Source organism: Thamnophis sirtalis, unplaced genomic scaffold, assembly GCF_051295495.1.
Source record: "Thamnophis sirtalis isolate CommonGarterSnake01/CBP01778 unplaced genomic scaffold, rThaSir2_p1.2 scaffold_15, whole genome shotgun sequence".
In the NCBI taxonomy this organism is placed as follows: domain Eukaryota; kingdom Metazoa; phylum Chordata; class Lepidosauria; order Squamata; family Natricidae; genus Thamnophis; species Thamnophis sirtalis.
Genome location: NW_028261395.1, coordinates 25352812 through 25370264, shown reverse-complemented (window position 1 = coordinate 25370264; position 17453 = coordinate 25352812). Strand labels below are relative to the sequence as shown.

The 17453-nt window shown below is 40.9% G+C and overlaps 1 protein-coding gene across 12 annotated transcripts in view; it reads left to right on the top strand.

Annotated features, from left to right (window-relative positions):
- The window catches only part of KCNMA1 (potassium calcium-activated channel subfamily M alpha 1), a 648117-nt gene extending 630754 nt beyond the window's left edge, over positions 1-17363 (top strand). For 4 of the 12 annotated variants that reach the window (XM_087702560.1, XM_087702552.1, XM_087702550.1 and 1 more), the window contains 2 exons: positions 832-860; positions 6082-17363. In XM_087702560.1, coding sequence (XP_087558686.1) covers positions 832-860; positions 6082-6236 — 184 coding nt within the window. In that variant the 3' untranslated portion in view covers positions 6237-17363. The remainder of the gene's footprint in view (positions 1-831; positions 861-6081) is intronic. The other 8 variants (XM_087702562.1, XM_087702556.1, XM_087702558.1 and 5 more) reach the window with 3 other exon arrangements.
- Positions 17364-17453: the final 90 nt, after the last annotated feature.

The following is a 17453-nucleotide window of genomic DNA, read 5'->3' as shown; positions in this document are numbered from 1 at the left end:
CCCACCACTGCCTAAACTCCAAATATATTTCCATGTTGCTCTTATTTTGCGTGTTGGAACATTTGGAAAGACCCCGGCCAAGCTAACTGCTATGGCAGTCCATTTATTGGTGACTTGTAGGAATGGACTCCAAATGGAACACTGAAGAGGTTATGGACATCCGCGCTGCACTTTGAAATTCCGTACCACTTTTTTTACCGCCACCACCCTTCAGTGCAGAACGTGCACCCTTTGCAATTCTACAATTCCTTCCCTCCCTTCCTTTCTTTTGGTAGAGAGAGCTAGTTGTTCGCCTCGCATGTGTTCTGTGTGTTTTAGAAAGTTGTATATTGGGGCTAGGAAGAGTTGCTAGCGACTGTAGGCATCCCCTTCCCTTCTGCTTCTCCCAAAAGCATGTTGATGGTTAAAGCTTGCTGTGTGAATTGACAACGAAGCCAAGCACTTTTACTGACAACCTCTGGTTTAATCGCAATGAGATACATCGCACGATCGCACAAACACTTCCTACATTTTGACGATTTGGGAGATGCGATTGCTGGAAATCGTGTCAGATTCCTATTCTTCCTCTCCTCCTAAGCATCCGTATTCCAGTCCCAATTGGAAAGCAATATTGCAGTCCTTTTCTACCAATCTTAAATTAATGCACTTGTGTATATATGTACATGTACATTTGGGGCGGGGGAGGAAACTGTCCCTCCCATCCCCACACTGCCATTAGGCATTTCCTCAAAGACTGCCAAGGATGTGCCAGTTAAAGTGCTCAGTGGGACATGTGACAGTTTAAATGCCTTTTTGAAAACTTACATAGCTTATATACTTCTCTTCCTAAAGTGCCACAAGGATGAATAGGATGGGTCAAGGTATGATCACCGCTGGTTCTGCATGAGCTAGACAACCGGGTTTTTTTCCCCCTTCTCCAACTTTGTCCTTGTGAAAACTTGTGACACATTAAAGACCACCTTACCAACCTCAATTCAGTTTTGATTTGTATTTTGTTTTCATTTACTTCTCTTTTGGTTTCCCTCTTCGGTTTTGGGTTATTTGCTGCTTTTATTCTTTCTGCCTTATTTCTAAACGTAGAGTAAATTAGCTGACCTGTTGCCGTTGTTCAGTTTGTGTATGTATGTATGTGTATATATATATATACACACATACAAATTATATATATATATATATATATATATATATATATATATATATATATATATATATATATATATATATATATATATATATATATATATATATATATAATTTCCTTTTTGTTTCTAAATGTTTTCATCCGCTTGCATTTCCAGCTGCACATGTCTTTGTACTAGCTATTTAGACGATGGGTAAATTATGTCCCCGTGATTCCATCCTGTCCTGTCTGTTTCCCATCTCCTATCCCTATATACTGTATGTCCACTACCGCCCATCTTCCCTTTCCTATTGATGAGATTGATGTGAAATTATGCTGGTCTTCTTTGGCCCCTGGACCTATTTTTCTTTTCTGCGAATGCTTTATCCTGTTTTTGCCAACTAAGGAAGCGAGTGTTCATATGAAAGCGCTTTCCATGTGCATTTGAGAACCAAAAAAGGGGGGAAAGTTCATAATGGGCTCAAAATGGAGATGATCACAGCTAATCTGTTGGTTTGGGAAGGCCGATGGACGAGAAATTCTCCTCTGTGAAGCCAAATTCTCAAGAAAGAAGTCTAAATGAAGGGCTCTCAGATCTCACTCCAGCAAACACAATTCTAGTGTAGAAGGCCAGTTTCAACCCATTTGTGGGTGCTGATTGGTCCCTTAAGCCATCTTTAATAATGCCTTCTGATGTACCTCTGGTCCCGAACGCTTCTGACCATAACCAAGTCGGGGTTTTTTTGTAAGTGCCAAATTTCCAACAACAGCAACCCATGTGTGTCCACTGCATTAATTTTGGTTAGGTTCAGGTCATGACCAAATCGGGTTGCAACCAAAATTATGGAATGAATTATGGTCATGACCAGAGGTTCTACTGTACTTGTCTGGCTGCAGAGACAAAGTGTCAGAAGAATAATTTGGGATTCCAGCTCAATCGGGGGTTGCATAAGAACAAATCAACATGAAATCTAGACAGCTGTGAGGAATGGAGATTGTATTTATTCACCAACACAGAGCTCTGCCCATAGGGTTATCTATAGAGAAAATGGGGTACCGATAAGTTGCTTTATAGGGGGTCTGGTTCTTGCTGTGGGCTTGAGGAGCGTGAATGTGAGTACATGCTGGTTCTAGTGTGTGACCCTTTAGGAGTGTGGTTATATGTAGGTGTTGATCCAGAGAAGGGGTTGATTAAGATGCAGACTGAGTCTCTTTGTTTGAACTGTGAGCGTTATAATTACATTTACATTGTTGGCGTTAATTGAGTTTTGTGTGTTTACAGTTTGAAATCAGTGTTTAATTCATTCTTATGTTTGCTGTGAATTGAAAGGATTTTGTTATTATCGCTTGATGGCTTTTCCAGAGGCTCTGGCTAACATTAGCAACTTGGTTTCCTGAATCGGTAACGTTGTTGGAGACCTGGGTTAGTTAGCGTACTCATGCACCAATGAGACACCACAAAGCATAATTGCTGGGTCAACTGAGATGAGGGAAACCTCTGAAACAGGGGTGTCAAACTCAATTTCATTGAGGGCCTCATCAGGGTTGTGTTTGACCTCGGGAGGCTGGGGTGGGTATGGCCAGGGTGGGCGTAGCCAGCTCAATGTCACTCTTGTCGGGATGCCTGTGGTGGCCCGAGCACTTTGCCTGCACAAATAGGCTCCCGAGCTCCATTTTCGGCTGCCCCAGCCTCCTGCAATCTTCTGCCACTGAAAATGGGGCTCGGGAGGCCTGGTATAGCAGCAAATAACCCAAATGAATGTCTCTGTACTATGCCTCCATTTTAAAACATTATCCAGGACTTGAGGGTATCTTTATGGAAAGGAAGAACCAGATTCTACCTACTTCCTACTTCAGACATTTTAAAGAGAGGCAGACCTGTATGAAATAGGTTGTATGCATGATCAAGATAAGTAACTTTCCTTTTTCAGGACTCCTCATATTTGTTTGATTTATATTTGATCTTTTGTTCAGGAGGTCTGAGTGGCATGTTCTCTTTCTTTCTTATTTTTCAAGCGGGGTTGATTGGGCAGAAAAGTAGCTTGAGTTTTCAGGATTAGGAATGAATGCAATTTGGGGTGTCCTCCTGTTAGTCTAAAACTTTCATCGCTTCCCAGATTCCCAGATATCTGATCCAAGGTCTCCTTTGTGTAAAGCAAAGCATTTAAGACAACAGTTCTGACCAAACACCAGCCTGATAAAAGAAACAGAGATTGAATGTATGCTTGTTTCGGTTTCTTTCTTTCATTTTAATTTACAAAGCCATTGAAAAAGCATTTGTGTGAACACACAAGGCTTGTAAAACAGGTGAACTGTCACAATTGAAGCATACCTCGGAAAAGCCATCTTAAGCGTAGCTCATGCGAAATTGGTTTCTACAAATGCATAATGGTTGGTGCGTCATACTTGAACTAAATGCTTTTTTAAATGAAGCTGAAATTATTTCTGAAGTGTGCAGTTTCCCTGGAATATATCCACACACACACACCACTGCAACTCTGCTTCCTTTCCAAGGCTCATGAACAATTCAAATGTTCTGATGACTTTAAAAGATGTATGGCTGTATATGTGGGTTTAAAAAAAAAAAACAACCTTGTTTGACCACAAAAAAAAAAGATAAATGAATATAGAAAGACACCATTGAAATCTGCCAAGTTGTAGATCATCTTAGAACAGACTGTAACTTTATCATTTTGTCAGGAAGAATAATTTAAGGCACTTAATCAGTTAGCAGGATTTTCACATGATGAATTCCTACCGGCCAATCTGTTCAAATCAGAGCAAACTTAATTAGAGACCAAGGAATTTAGGAGCACCTGCATTTGCGATGGAAAAAGAACCTAGAGAGAAGTAAAGACGTCCGCGAGCAAAATAAAATGACTGGTAACGAAATGCACAGGGTAGAAACCTCAACGTGTCATCTAAATTTCTCACTTATGTAGCTTGATGAAAACCTTGCAGAAGTTAACAGCCAGTTCTGGTTACAAAGTCAGTCAATATGTCACCACACAGGAAAGATTCCTGTAAATGTCAGGCAGATTAAATCACTGGATTGGCTGCTACCCTGGCTGTTTCTTCCACAACAATGTCTTGTGTAAAAGCCACAAAGGTGTTCCTTTCTAAGCAATTGATTAGACAATGGCTGAGGCTGAAAAATGGCCCCTTATGGGCAACTTGGTTGGAGAACGTGGTTCGTCAGCAACACGATGCTGGTGATGCTGGCAACATATTGGAAGCCAATGTAAATGGCCCAACTCAAACTTTCTCTTCCTACCCAAAGGATATCTTTTTCAGTGATTGTTGTTGACCACTTCCAGGCATGGGGAAAACCAGACAATTTCTGGTTCTCTATCACTTGTCCGTGTGTTGATCAGAAAATCTGTTCCAACCTGTGTGTTACAATTAACGTTTGGGATGGAGTTTTCGGGGGGCGTGGTGTAAATTCTCACCATGCATGTAGATAGGCATTTCCTCTACACACACACACACACACACACACACACACACACACACACACACACACAAATATGTATATGTATACTAGAATAGATCAGGAATAGAATAGAACAGAATAGAATAGAGTAGAAAATATGGAATTAAAATAGAATATGGAATAGGAATGGAATGGAATAGAATAGAATGGAATAGAATATGGAATAAATATAATAGAATAGTATATGAAATAAGAATAGAATAGAATATGGAATAGGAATAGAATAGAACAGAATATGAAATAAGAATAGAATAGAACAGGACAGAACATATGGAATAATGGGACAGAATAGGATGGGATAGGATAGGGTAGGACAGGACAGGACAGGATAGGATAGGATATGTTCACTGCCTTGAGTTATCTGTAAAAATAATAAAAGCAGGATGCAAATAAATGAATATATATGGTCCACTATATGCTAAGGAATGCAATTAGATGCTGCTCCATTGTGATGAAGCATAGTTTTCCATGGCCATTTACCAAAAACCCCATGCATGGGTTTTATTTTCTGATGAGAGGACAACCATGGTCACCAAACAGCCATTTTCAAATGTTGCCAGTATCAACAACTACATTTCAGCCATTCAAGCATATAAAATAACTGAATCCTCACCAGTGAGTAAAACAAAAGATGACAATATTCAGCAATATTGAAAATTCCCAAAGAGCTTATTTCTTTTCAGAGAAAATTTAACGCAGCAAATGCATTCCTGTCCTAATCTCAACCATGGAGCACTTTCCTCATCGTGGAGCATGTCACTAATCGAGTAAGAGGCTCACGTTTCCAGAAGTTGATTCACTGTAAGATCACACAGGTTGAGCCTCCTCTGGGTGCCGTCGACCGGACAATGCCGGTTGGCGGCTCCCCGAGGGAGGGCCTTCTCTGTAGCTGCACCAGCCTTGTGGAACGAGCTGCCTGCTGAGATCCGGACCCTCACCACTCTCCGGGCCTTCCGTAAAGCGACCAAGACCTGGCTGTTCCGGCAGGCCTGGGGCTGTTGATTATTCCAGCCCCATTTGATGAAATGGATGTTGTGTTGATCTTAATTCTGTAATTTTAAATGTTTTAAATGTTTTTATTTGTTGTGAGCCGCCAGAGTCCCTAGGGAGTGGGCGGCATACAAATACCATTAAAGTTTGAAAGTAAAGTTTCCATAAATAAGTCAGCCTCCTGCCCTCTCTTTTTAACTCTTTGCCTTCAAGCCAGCAAGCTTTTCATCCTTCCATCTAATCAATGTTTTCAGGTTTTACAAAACCTACTACCCTTCAATGCTAGTCATTAGTCAAAGCCGCTTCCTCTTTGATTGCTTTGAAACACCACGCAACACAGACTAAAATGCACTTTTCTCAACTGCTTTTGGCATGGCACTAATGACCCTTCTTCTTTTCTTCTTTCCTTCTCTCTCTCCCTCCCTCTCTCTCTCTCTTTCTTTCTTCCTCTCTCTCTTCCCGTATTTCTACTCTTCAGCAGAAAAGAAATGGTTTACAGATGAATCAGAAAACGCCTACCCCAGAAACATTCAAATCAAGCCCATGACCACACACGTGGCCAATCATATCAATCAATATAAGTCTACAAGCAGCTTGATTCCACCAATCAGAGAAGTCGAAGATGAATGTTGACTCCTAGGACAGAACAATGTAGTAGTTTTTTAAATAAAATAATAATAAAAAAAATAGAGAGAAAGAGAGAGCGACAAAAGGACCTGACGGACTTCATGAACGGTGATATAACATTTATTCCTCTTTCATGCTGAACCTTTGGTGGGAAAAGTAAATGAAAAGCAAGGATTTGCCGGAAAGTACAGTAGACAGATTTTTTTTGTTTGTCTGCCTTTAATATTTGCTTCCATGTATTTTGGAAACTATTTCATTTATATATGAACATAATAAAAACAGTCATGTATAGTCTCTAGCATTTTAAATTATTTTTATTTATTAGAAAGAAGATATATTATGAATATATTTCTTTATTCATTGTCAAGTATTTTTCCCTTAAAACAGAACAGCTGCAGATTGTGGCCGGACTCCACACAGAGTATGTAATAAATATATATATATATTTATTATATATATATTATATATACACACACAAACACACACACATTCTTGCTCCTCTCACCTTTCTCTTGTTCCTTTCTATCCCTCTCAGGAGAATGATGGTCACAAATCGAGGCAAAAATGTAATTAAGAGAGAGAGAAATAATGTATTTTAAACAAGTCCACTTGTATTTTAGTAAATCAAAGAAGAAGAACAAACAAAGAAGAGTTTACTAGAATGTTTCTTTTTCTGGAAGACATGTATTTTGTTTAGCATTGACACCAGCTCTTAATAAACTAAAGCTTATTTATTTTGGAAAAAAAAGTGGAAACGTCCTATTTTTATAGAAAGAATATTATTCTGGAATGATGAATCTTTAAAGATAAGCCTCCCACTCTGGTGCCCTCCAAATATTCCCCCACAGTGGAAGACGCTAGCTTGAGAATGGCTTTCTAATCATTATAGAGTCACATATGTTCATAATGGAATCTTCCAATCAAATAATTGTGTTACAGGGTCATTCAGACCATGAGTTTTTATGAATAAATATATATATATGTACAGCATTTGAATGGTCTTCCCAATGTGCTTTTTCAAAAGGCAACTGGACTTTCTTGGGAGTTTTTTTCCTTGTAAACATTTTTCTTCTCATATCCAAGAAGCTTCTTCAGTTCTGTTGAGTTTAGTTCAGAACTGAAGAAGCTTCTTGGATGAGGAGTGAAATGTTTTCAAGTGGGAAAAAGCTTAAGAAAATCCAACTGCCTTTTGGAAAAGCATTTTGGGACAACCATGACCTGGAGGAGTGAGAATCTCCATAGGCATTTGAATGATCTCTGTTTCTTCCAGAAACCTGTAGAAATTTCTGTAGCTTTCTGGTGAGCATTATCAGAAGTTCTCAAGATGAAGAGGGGTTAACCATGATGATTGAAAATTTCTCCACAAGCTTCAGAAAGCATTCACAACCCAATCTCATATTTTAAAAGTTAGGCTTATTGTTTGATTTATATTAATCTAGGGGGGAAAACTGAGGTTGGCTACACACCCTAAAAAGTGACAACATCCATGCCGATATCTCAGTGGTGTCTTGTGTTGATAATGGCAGATTCCAGCTTCTCAGTCATCATACATGCAGATGTTAATCAAGCTCTTAACTGTGATGCATACACTATGATCCTGACATGGCTTATGCTAAGCTACAGCCTAACCTAATTTCTGACTATTTTTAAAAAAAGTTAGAAATCAACTATTTAATTTCCAAGTGTTTGGAACTCTGTCTGTTACAGTTACGTCAAATGAAGCATAAGCATAATAATAAAAAATAACGATTATGCTTAATGTCAGAAACACAAAGCATTTTAGAAAAGGCTTACTCCTCAAGAGCTTTTCTTCCTCAAAATGGTGGACAGCCTCTCTAGCCATTAGACAAAATTGTGGCATCTCATATCTGTATTGCAAAACATAGTTATTCCAGCATCTGAGGCTGTAAATAATTCAGCGACTCTTCTCTCTCCAGTTTAAATTATGTACTACTACCCCTGACCTGGATCCACCTAGAGAGACAAGTCCTTGAAGAAAATGGCTACAATCAGGCGGAGGTCAAAAATGACACCAGGTCACAGCTACACAAACTAGTGTTAAGCTTTGTAATTGTGCAAAGTGTAAACATCCTGAGATTTAAGCATTCTGTGCTATTGTTATCATTAGAGTAATATCAGTGAATCAAATCAGCACTGTATGAATCCAGTACCTTAACCTAAAAATTACTTCAAGCTTTAATGTTGGTCTACTAGTTGCAAGACAAATATATTCTTATTTTGTCTTAATAGGTTGAATTTCCAGAGTGGTTCCTTCAATGGTGACTACTCTGTCGTTAAGTTTTGCAGAATTATTTATTCAAACGTACAAACAAACGAGGCTGGGAAATATAATGTATGGAGAATTGAACTGTTTGATCGAAAGGACTGGGTATCATCCTTTTTTCCTGAAAAATCAGCAATGAAGGGCAGTTTTCTTTAGCCATATAATATGACCCACGCAGAGGTGGGTCAATACTTTCGAGAAATCTTAACCGCTGTAAAAATATGGGCAAGGGGTCTTCTGGTTTTTGCACTAGATATGTTTTCAAAGGGCCCAATCCATGATGGATGTATGAACAGGAAGTTGTGGAATAGGCCATGGATGCTGTCAGTTTCTGTACTCCTTTTTCGTCCATGAACTGAAAAATGATAAAATTATAACCTGCTTTGATATAATAATATACAAGATGTTTAGAATATTGACTGTGGCAGCAAAGTGTAGAAAATCAATCCAAAGAAGCACCTTATGCTGGTCTTGTTGTATTTGAGTCTTTTCCCATGTAAGATTGAAATTGTCTTGGCAACGTTTCGGCGAGGTCTAACTCACCGTCTTCAGGCTGGGTAAACCCTCGCCGAAACGTTGCCAAGACAATCTCAATCGTACATGGGAAAAGAGGTTATATATATAAAAGAATTATATATATAATTCAGTTATTTGTTGAATTTATAATAGCCACCCTTTTCATATATGTGTGTCTCTGGGCGACTCATACAATCAAAAGAGCAAAGAGCAAAATGGTATCCAAACAATGACAACACCAGTGGTGGGTTCGTACCGGTTTAGCTGAACCGGTAGTGGTTTGGCCTGGGTCGCTGGAACCAGCATTTTTATTGTACCGTGCATGCACGCACAGCATGCAACAAGCCACGAGCAGGCCATGAGCAAACCAGCAGTAGTGACTGCCGGAACCTACTCCTGGACAACACCCAATCTCCCCTTCTCTATCTTTTGCTCACTCTTGTTTTGAACACGAAAGTTAAAATATGGCACTTGAGTCATAATGACTGCACTTGCCAATTAACAAAACAGATGTACAAAGTTTTCGATTTACTTACGTCAATACAGCTAAAATACCCTTGGTCCAAAAAGAGGGCAGGCTAGAATATATAGCAGCAGCTTCTTGGCTAAAAGCAGCTTTCTAAACTTTGGTAATAGTTCTGAAGAACTTAATATGGTGAGGATAGTGAAGGTAATGGAATTTCTCCCAATTCTGTGAGCGAAGAAGAAATAAAATAAACGTTGGGTGAATTCAGCTTTGCTGGATGCCATGATTGGCTTGCCTAAGCAACGTAACTGTAAGACTTATGGCCCTGGACAGCCCCCATTCAAGGTTGAGCCAATTCAGAGTTACATTCGCTTGCCATCGGCATAATCACTATAGCATTTCTACCCCATAGAATTCCATAAGAATCTCTTCAGCCATGATTGGAAATGTATGCTTCAAAATTGTTGGCGGTGGGTGGGAAATTGGTTTGACTTACAGACTTCTGTTTCGTACAAAGTGGTCTTCACATCTTGCCTCTTTAAGGGGTCCTTGGTGGTCTCGGAGCTTGGTTGTTTTCCTACAGACATTTGATCATCCAAACTAGGTAACATCGTCAGGACTAGCACTGATGAGGTTACCTAGCTGGGTAGGTTCCCTTCCCCTCCTTGGAAAATTATGTTGTATGAACATTTACCAAAGCAAGTTGGGAATTTTGCATGAGAAAGGAAAAAAGAAATGTTTGGATTGCTCATTTCTTCATTTTATAATATATGTACTTATTATATCTATATTTGATAGAATTCATGAGTGGGTTTTTGCAGATCTCACATAGATGTATGTCATTTTAACTAATAATTTCGCCTTTTTCAATGGGAAAATGAAAACCTTCATTTCTTAGGTACAGGTAGTCCTCGACTTACAACCACAATTGAGCCTAAAACGCATGTTGCTAAGCGAGTTTTGCCCCATTTTATGACCTTTATTGCTGCAGTTGTTAAGTGAATCATTATAGTGGTTAAATTAGTAACACTGTTATTAAGTGGATCTGGCTTCCCCACTGACTTTGCTTGTCAGACGGTCACAAAAGGAGGATCACGTGACCTGGGGACACTGTCACAAATATGAACCAGCTGCTACGCATCTGAATTTTGATCACATGACCATGAGGATGCATGATCGTAAGCGTTAAAAACGGTCGTAAGTCACTTATGTCAGTGCCGTTGTAACTTTAAATGGTCACTAAACAAACTGTTGCAAGTCGAGGACTACCTGTAATCATTTTGTGCTCTAAAGTTTATTTATTCCTAGTTTTGGGGAGGTGCTCACCGCACATCGTGGCTTTCATGCCTTTTAGAGCCTGTAACTTGGATGAAAAGTATAGCACTGTATTATCTCATTATGTTTTATTGTAAGAGGATTGGGGTGGCATATTAAACTGCTAAATAAATAAGGTCAGACGAGAGAGCTGGAACTCATTCATGAATGTGAGATCTTGGAAGGTGCAATGAACTGAACGCAGGTGTCACCTTGTAATAAAATTTGACGAGAGACAGCTGAGGAGAAGTAAAGTCCATTCCACCGTGCCTTTAAATTAGTCAAAATGTCAGAAACTTACAACCTGCATTTCCATCATTTTGAAGTGCTAGAAGAAAAGTGTCAAAGGCTTGATAGAAATATAAATTAAGATGATCCACAGCCTGGGCTACAGTGAAAGAAATGAAGTGACCAAAAGTGAAGGGTAGATCTATAGCGGCGAAGTCCTCAACTTGATTCCTGGTTGACCTCATTAATCTGTGTTGTTTCCCCGAGGGAAAAAATGGAGGTGGCTTCACTTTGCTTTCTTTTTGGGACAAAGTTTTGCTCCTTGAGTATCAGTCCACTCCGCTGTCCTGAGATTTCCTGATGGGCTTTAATTTAAGGACTTAATTTAAGGACTAAGCAGGTCTGATCATTCTAGTTTCAACTGATGTTGAACTAGTGAAATGCAAACAGGCATATCCCAATCTGACTTCCAATTGCTTGGAATCCTCGGGAGTTGGGTAGCTAATAAATTTAATAATACACAAAACCGGTCAATTGCAAATACCTGGAACACCTTGTATTCACCTAGTAATTTTAACCCCATTAAAATAACAACATCTGCCTCTATCCCAGGTAGAGGTGGTATTCAGCCAGTTCAGACCAGTTCGAGCAAACCAGTAGTGGAGATCGCGGGTGAGATCGCGCTATGCCATCCTACTTAGCCACGTTTTCGAGGCTGGGTGCATGCGGGGAATGTGCGCACGGGAAGAGAGTGTGCGCGCGTGGGGCAAATCGGTGGTAAAAATAAGTGAAACCCACCACTGATCCCAGGGCCTTGGGAAGAACTTAATAGTGGCTAAAACTATTAAGTCTAAACATCTGGCTGACTGTGAGACCAATTGTAATAATAATTGTGATTATTGTCTCAGAATCAAATGATAAGCCTATACATTTCTCTGTTTGGATCATTTGGTATCACATCAGCCACCTGACAACTTTTCAACAGCTTTCCCCAACTTCACTTTCACTCTCTGTTTAGTAGCCACATTTTCAGAATGGTCATCCTAATCAGAGGTGGTATTCAGCCGGTTCGGATCGGTTCGGTCGAACCGGTAGCTCCGACTATCAGCTGGCCCCACCCACCAGTCTCTGCTGCATCCTTCCCTTTATTTCCTGCTTTCTTCTTGTTGTTGTTGTTAGTTGCAAAGTCATGTTGCCATCACGACCCCATGGACAACATTCCTCCAGGCCTTCCTGTCCTCTACCATCCCCCTGAGTCCATTTAAGCTCACGCCTACTGCTTCCGTAACTCCATTCGGCCACCTCATTTTCTGCTGTCCCCTTCTTCTTTTGCCCTCCATCTTTCCCCGCATTACGCTCTTCTTCAGTGAGTCCTTCCTTCTCATTAGGTGGCCAAAGTATTTGAGATTTGTCTCCAGGATCTGGCCTTCTAAAGAGCAGTCAGGGTTGATATCCTCTAGGACTGACCGGTTAGATTGCCTTGTAGTCCAAGGGACTCACAGGAATCTTCTTCAGCACCCTAGTTCAAAGGCCTCAATTCATTGGCGCTCAGCCTTTCTTATGGTCCAACTTTCAGAGCCATTCATTTCAACTGGGAAAAACATAGCCTTGACTATATGCACGTTTGTTGGCTTTGTCCTGCTTTCTAACTCCTCTAAATCATGCGGCTCAGCTGATTCCCCCACCCAGCTGTTTTACTTACCATTGCTGACTTGGAAGGTAAGCAGCTGAGCTTCTAAATGCTCCATTTTCAGTGCTGCGTAACTACACAAAGTGCTCAAAGTGTGTGCTCACTGAACCAGTTGTTAAACCAGCAGCATCCCACCACTGATCCTAATGTGGTAGTTCAAATGTATCTGGTGAGCACCGAGTTAGGATTTGAGGAAGAATCCATAAAGGACAGCTGGATTCCTCTGGAAAATTCACAAGCAGAAAGTTTTGGTTTTGCACTTTCCAGGAGATTCAAGCATTCACTACTGTGGCTTGTTGAGACCAATGAACTAAGTTAGTAATCTACTAGATCAGGAGTCAGCAACCTGTAGCTCTGGAGCCGCATGTGGCTCTATCTTCCCTCTGTTGTGGCTCCCTGTTGCTGGTCGGCTCCACAATTGATAGGGCTTTTGGTTAAGACAGGTAGAGGAAAAAGGATGCCATGCTAGGAGAAGACTCTCAAGTGGGCAAACCAGACTTCTGGTTGGCTCCAGAATTGAACGAGGGGCTTCCGGTTAGGACCTTTGTGGCTTTTTGAGTGTTTAAGGTTGCCGACCCCTGTAGTAGATCCCCTTCAGGCTAAACCAGTTAATGCCCATCAACTCATCCCCTATGGTGAAATCTATGCTGTCCTCTGAGGCAAATTCTTTTTGCTGGTCTTCAATGTTACACCAAGCATTTTTTTAATGGAATTGTGTCTTGTTTTCTCCTCAGCATCCCTAATTTTAGAACTCTCTGCCATGTTCTTTTCTGGGATATTTCTTTATTAGCCTGAAAAACAAATTATTTAGGCTTCTTTGCAATCCTTGTTACAATACTAGAAATATTTTCTTGACCCGTTCCAGGATAAATCAATGAAGGGCCTTGAATGCCCAATAAAAATGAAACCTTTAATAGCATTTCCTCCCACACACTATCTTTCTCTCAACACATACACACCAGAGGTGGGTTCCTACTGGTTCAGCCTGGTTTGGCCAAACTGGTAGTGGTCTGGTGGCCTGGGTCTCTGGAACCGGCAACTACCCAGGCCTGTCACGGCCCCGAACTGCGTCCCCAATCGCCATCTTGTTTTTTAGTTCTGTGCATGCGCAGAACAATTTTAATTGAACTGTGCATGCACACACAGCATGCAGCCAGCGTGCGTATGAGCAGTAAAGCCATCTAGAACCCAACCCTGGTACACACATGTAATTATTTCTAGAGAGCTTCCACTAAACGTGTCGTCCTCTTAATTATTTTCTGTGACAGGAATAGACTAGAAGGAAAACAGCCAAGGTAGAAATGCGAACGTACCAATTGCTCAGAAATCAAGACTGACTACTGAGTCCTTGGCATTTTCTACATCAGGAAGGGAGACATTCAGTGGTTCTGCTGTAATGCTTTAATAAACTGCTGAGGGGTGCTCAGCTGACATTCTTGAAGCCATTTGTTTTTAATTAATATAATTATCTTTATTGCTGCCTTAATCAAGTCACGTCTGTTCAAATAATATCTCTGAGATTCTAGTTCATAGACATATTTGCATGTTTTCTTGGCCAGCAGAGATTACAAAGTTTGAAGGGATCTTGTAGGTCATCTAGTCTAACCCTCTGCCCATGCAGACCCTGCACCATTTCTGACAGATGGTGGCAGTCCAGTCTCTTCTTGAAAGCTTCCAGTGATGAAGCTCCCACAATGTCTGAAGGCAACTTCTGTTCCATAGGTTGATTGTTCTCACTGTCAGAAAATTTTGCCTTAATTCTAGAATCTCTTCTTGTTCAGTTTTCATCCATTAATTCTTGCCGACCTTCAGGTGCTTTGGGAAATAGCTTGGCCCCCTCTTCTCTGTGGCAGCCGCTTAAGTATTGGAAGACTGCTATCATGTCTCCCCTGGTCCTTCTCTTCACTAGACGAGCCATGCAGTGGGATGTATGTTGCTATTGTCTTTTTGACCACATGCATCAGAGGCTTAACAGAGAGTCTGAAACCAAGAAAGGCTTCACTAGATTGTTAAGACTCCGAAAGCAACATTAGAGTCCAATCATCTGGTCTGGATGTCCATAAGAGGCAAACTCTATGGAAAAACCTGAGGGCTTCTTGATGTTTAAATCTTATGCAATAATAAGCAACACAAGAGCAATAACTGAAAAGTGGATTCATGCTACACCAGGGGTCCCCAACCCACGGGCCATGACCTAATCACAACTGGGCCATGCGAGTAGTGAGCTGGCATGCATGCATGCACGCAGCTCAACGCACGTGAGCTGGTGGATGCATATGCAGCTCGACTTGAGTCTTGGCATTCACTTACCTTCCCTACCGGTTCGTAAATGTGAGCGTGCACGCACAGCCTTCCGTGCATGACCTTTTGGTGAAAAAAGGGCTTAAATGGGATGCCCCTAGAGCTGGGGTGGGTGGGGGCCACCACCCACAATTTTCGCTACCGGGAGAATACCACCTCTTGAATACCATGCCTGTGTGCAGCTTGACTTGCGTGACTGACAGGCTGGCAGACACATGCATGCATGCACAGCTCAACTAGTCGAGATGCTTGCGCATGCTGCTCATGTGGTCCCGTTCCCCTTGATAGTTCCCCTCTATCACCCCCAGTTCCCCTCTGTCATCCCCTGTAGACTGCTGTGCTACAGGCTTTCATAATTCATAATTCATCATATCATCTACATCTAGATTACCCAGGATTTCCTTATGATAACCTGTTGTGGTTTCTGGGATGTAGGTCCTGCACAATAGAATGTTTTGAAGGGCTTTCATTTTGCTCATGCAGTGGGCAGGGACCCCTTGATCTGCTCCATTTTGAAGCAGCAACAACCACACCAAGCTTTGTACTGCGTATCAAGGCCTGTGCTCCAAAACTGAATGACACCTGTGTCCTTTGTAAAAAAAGACACTTAAAAGTTGAAAGCTTCAACAAGTTTCCTTTCCAGGTAACAGATCCTATTGAGCCTCGGTAAAACTTAAGGCAGGCAAAAAAAAAAAAAAGGCCCAAGCTCAACAAAACAAAAGAAAAACATGCCTCCATTCCAAATGTGCGATTCCATCCAATCCTTTCTGGCTTTAGATCAGGAGTGTCAAACTCAAGGCCCGGAGGCCGGATCCGGCCCATGGGATGCTTAGATCTGGCCCATGGGGCTGCCCTGGAAACAGCAAAGGACCATCCAGCAGTGCCTCTGCCAGAAAAAATGGAGCTGTGTTTTCACTGGCAGACGGTTGCAGGAATGCATTGCAGCTGAAAACGGAGCTCGGGAGCCCGTTTTCACTAGCAGTGCACTCAGGCCACCACAGGAGCCCCCAACATGAGTGACGTCAAGGTAGCCATGCCCACCCTGGCCCCCCAAGGTCAAACACAACTCTGATGCAGCCCTTAATGAAATCGAGTTTGACACCCCTGGCTTTGGATGGTCACAGTAGGCCATGAGTGATGCCTAAACTGGACATTTCACACCTGAATAATAAAATTCAATGCAACATGCGCACGCTGAAACAACTACAGAGCTGTGCATTGAGTATCCTATTTCCAAATCCTTTGTAACTCAGCTTCATTACTTATAGGTCACATTTCAATAGATTCCACCACTGCATTGTTTTCACATCTTATTATCCATACCATAGTGTGGTCTCCATTCTTGAAGCTGGTCTTAGTACTAACTAGCAAATAATTCAGATAAATTTCCTTGGTTCCATTAAGTTCTTCAGAATTGTTTGATTGAGTTGTCCAGACAGAACTGCATTAGTATTAGAGTTGGCTAGTCATGCTTTCTTTATGTGCCGAGCATCAACATGCTTGGATTTGTCAGGTGAGTAGCAAAAGTTCACATCATTTCTGTGAAGCTCCAGATCCGTCCTCAACTTTTTCCTTAATTAAATGCTTTCTAAATAGGCAAGAATGGTATATACATGTGTCTAACAGTTTAGAAAATGTAGTTGAGATTGGTACATTAATGCAATTTAAGGATTACTAGCTTGGAAGGAAATATGAAAAAGTAATCAGAGGTTTAAAAATGGATATTCATGAACTCATTTTTTTTTTAATTGCTCTTTTACAACCTGGTGCCCTTCAGGTATGTTGGGATTTTAAAAACCCAGAATTCCCACTCAACAGAGTCAAATGCATTCTTGCAATTCTCAAAATTCTCTTTTTTGGGGATTGTGCCCAGAGAGCACACATGTCTAAAAGTTACAAATTTTAATGCCTATTATCAAAACAAAACAAAAATAACAGCTATTAAAAACGTCCTACCTAGTCTATCTACACCCCATCACAGGAACATCGATTGGGCTGTAACCTCCAGAGACAGCTGTCTGAGCTAGCTGTTCCTCCTGAAGGGGTCCTAGAAAATGCCTGTGGCATTAACTCAAAGTTCATTCAGAAAAAGGAGTGTGACAACATCACTTTTACTTTCTTTTACGTGTCTAAGGTTTGGAGGGAGAAGGCAGGCGTGAGTGAGAGGTTGCAAATGCTGGTGCTTGAAATGATCTACCTGACTTTGTCATATGTAATATCCTGTGATAAATATATTGTCTTGTAAAAAGGGTTTGTACATAACTTGTACATGGTTTCATTTTGTATTTTTCTCAGATTAAAAATTTATGTATTTGTGTTGTAAAAACTCAAGAACCGGTATTTGTGTGGTTTTTTCTTCCCCGTCCCTCTCAGTTCTGCACATATGGTGTATACTAAGGTACACATTGGGATGATAATGGCAAT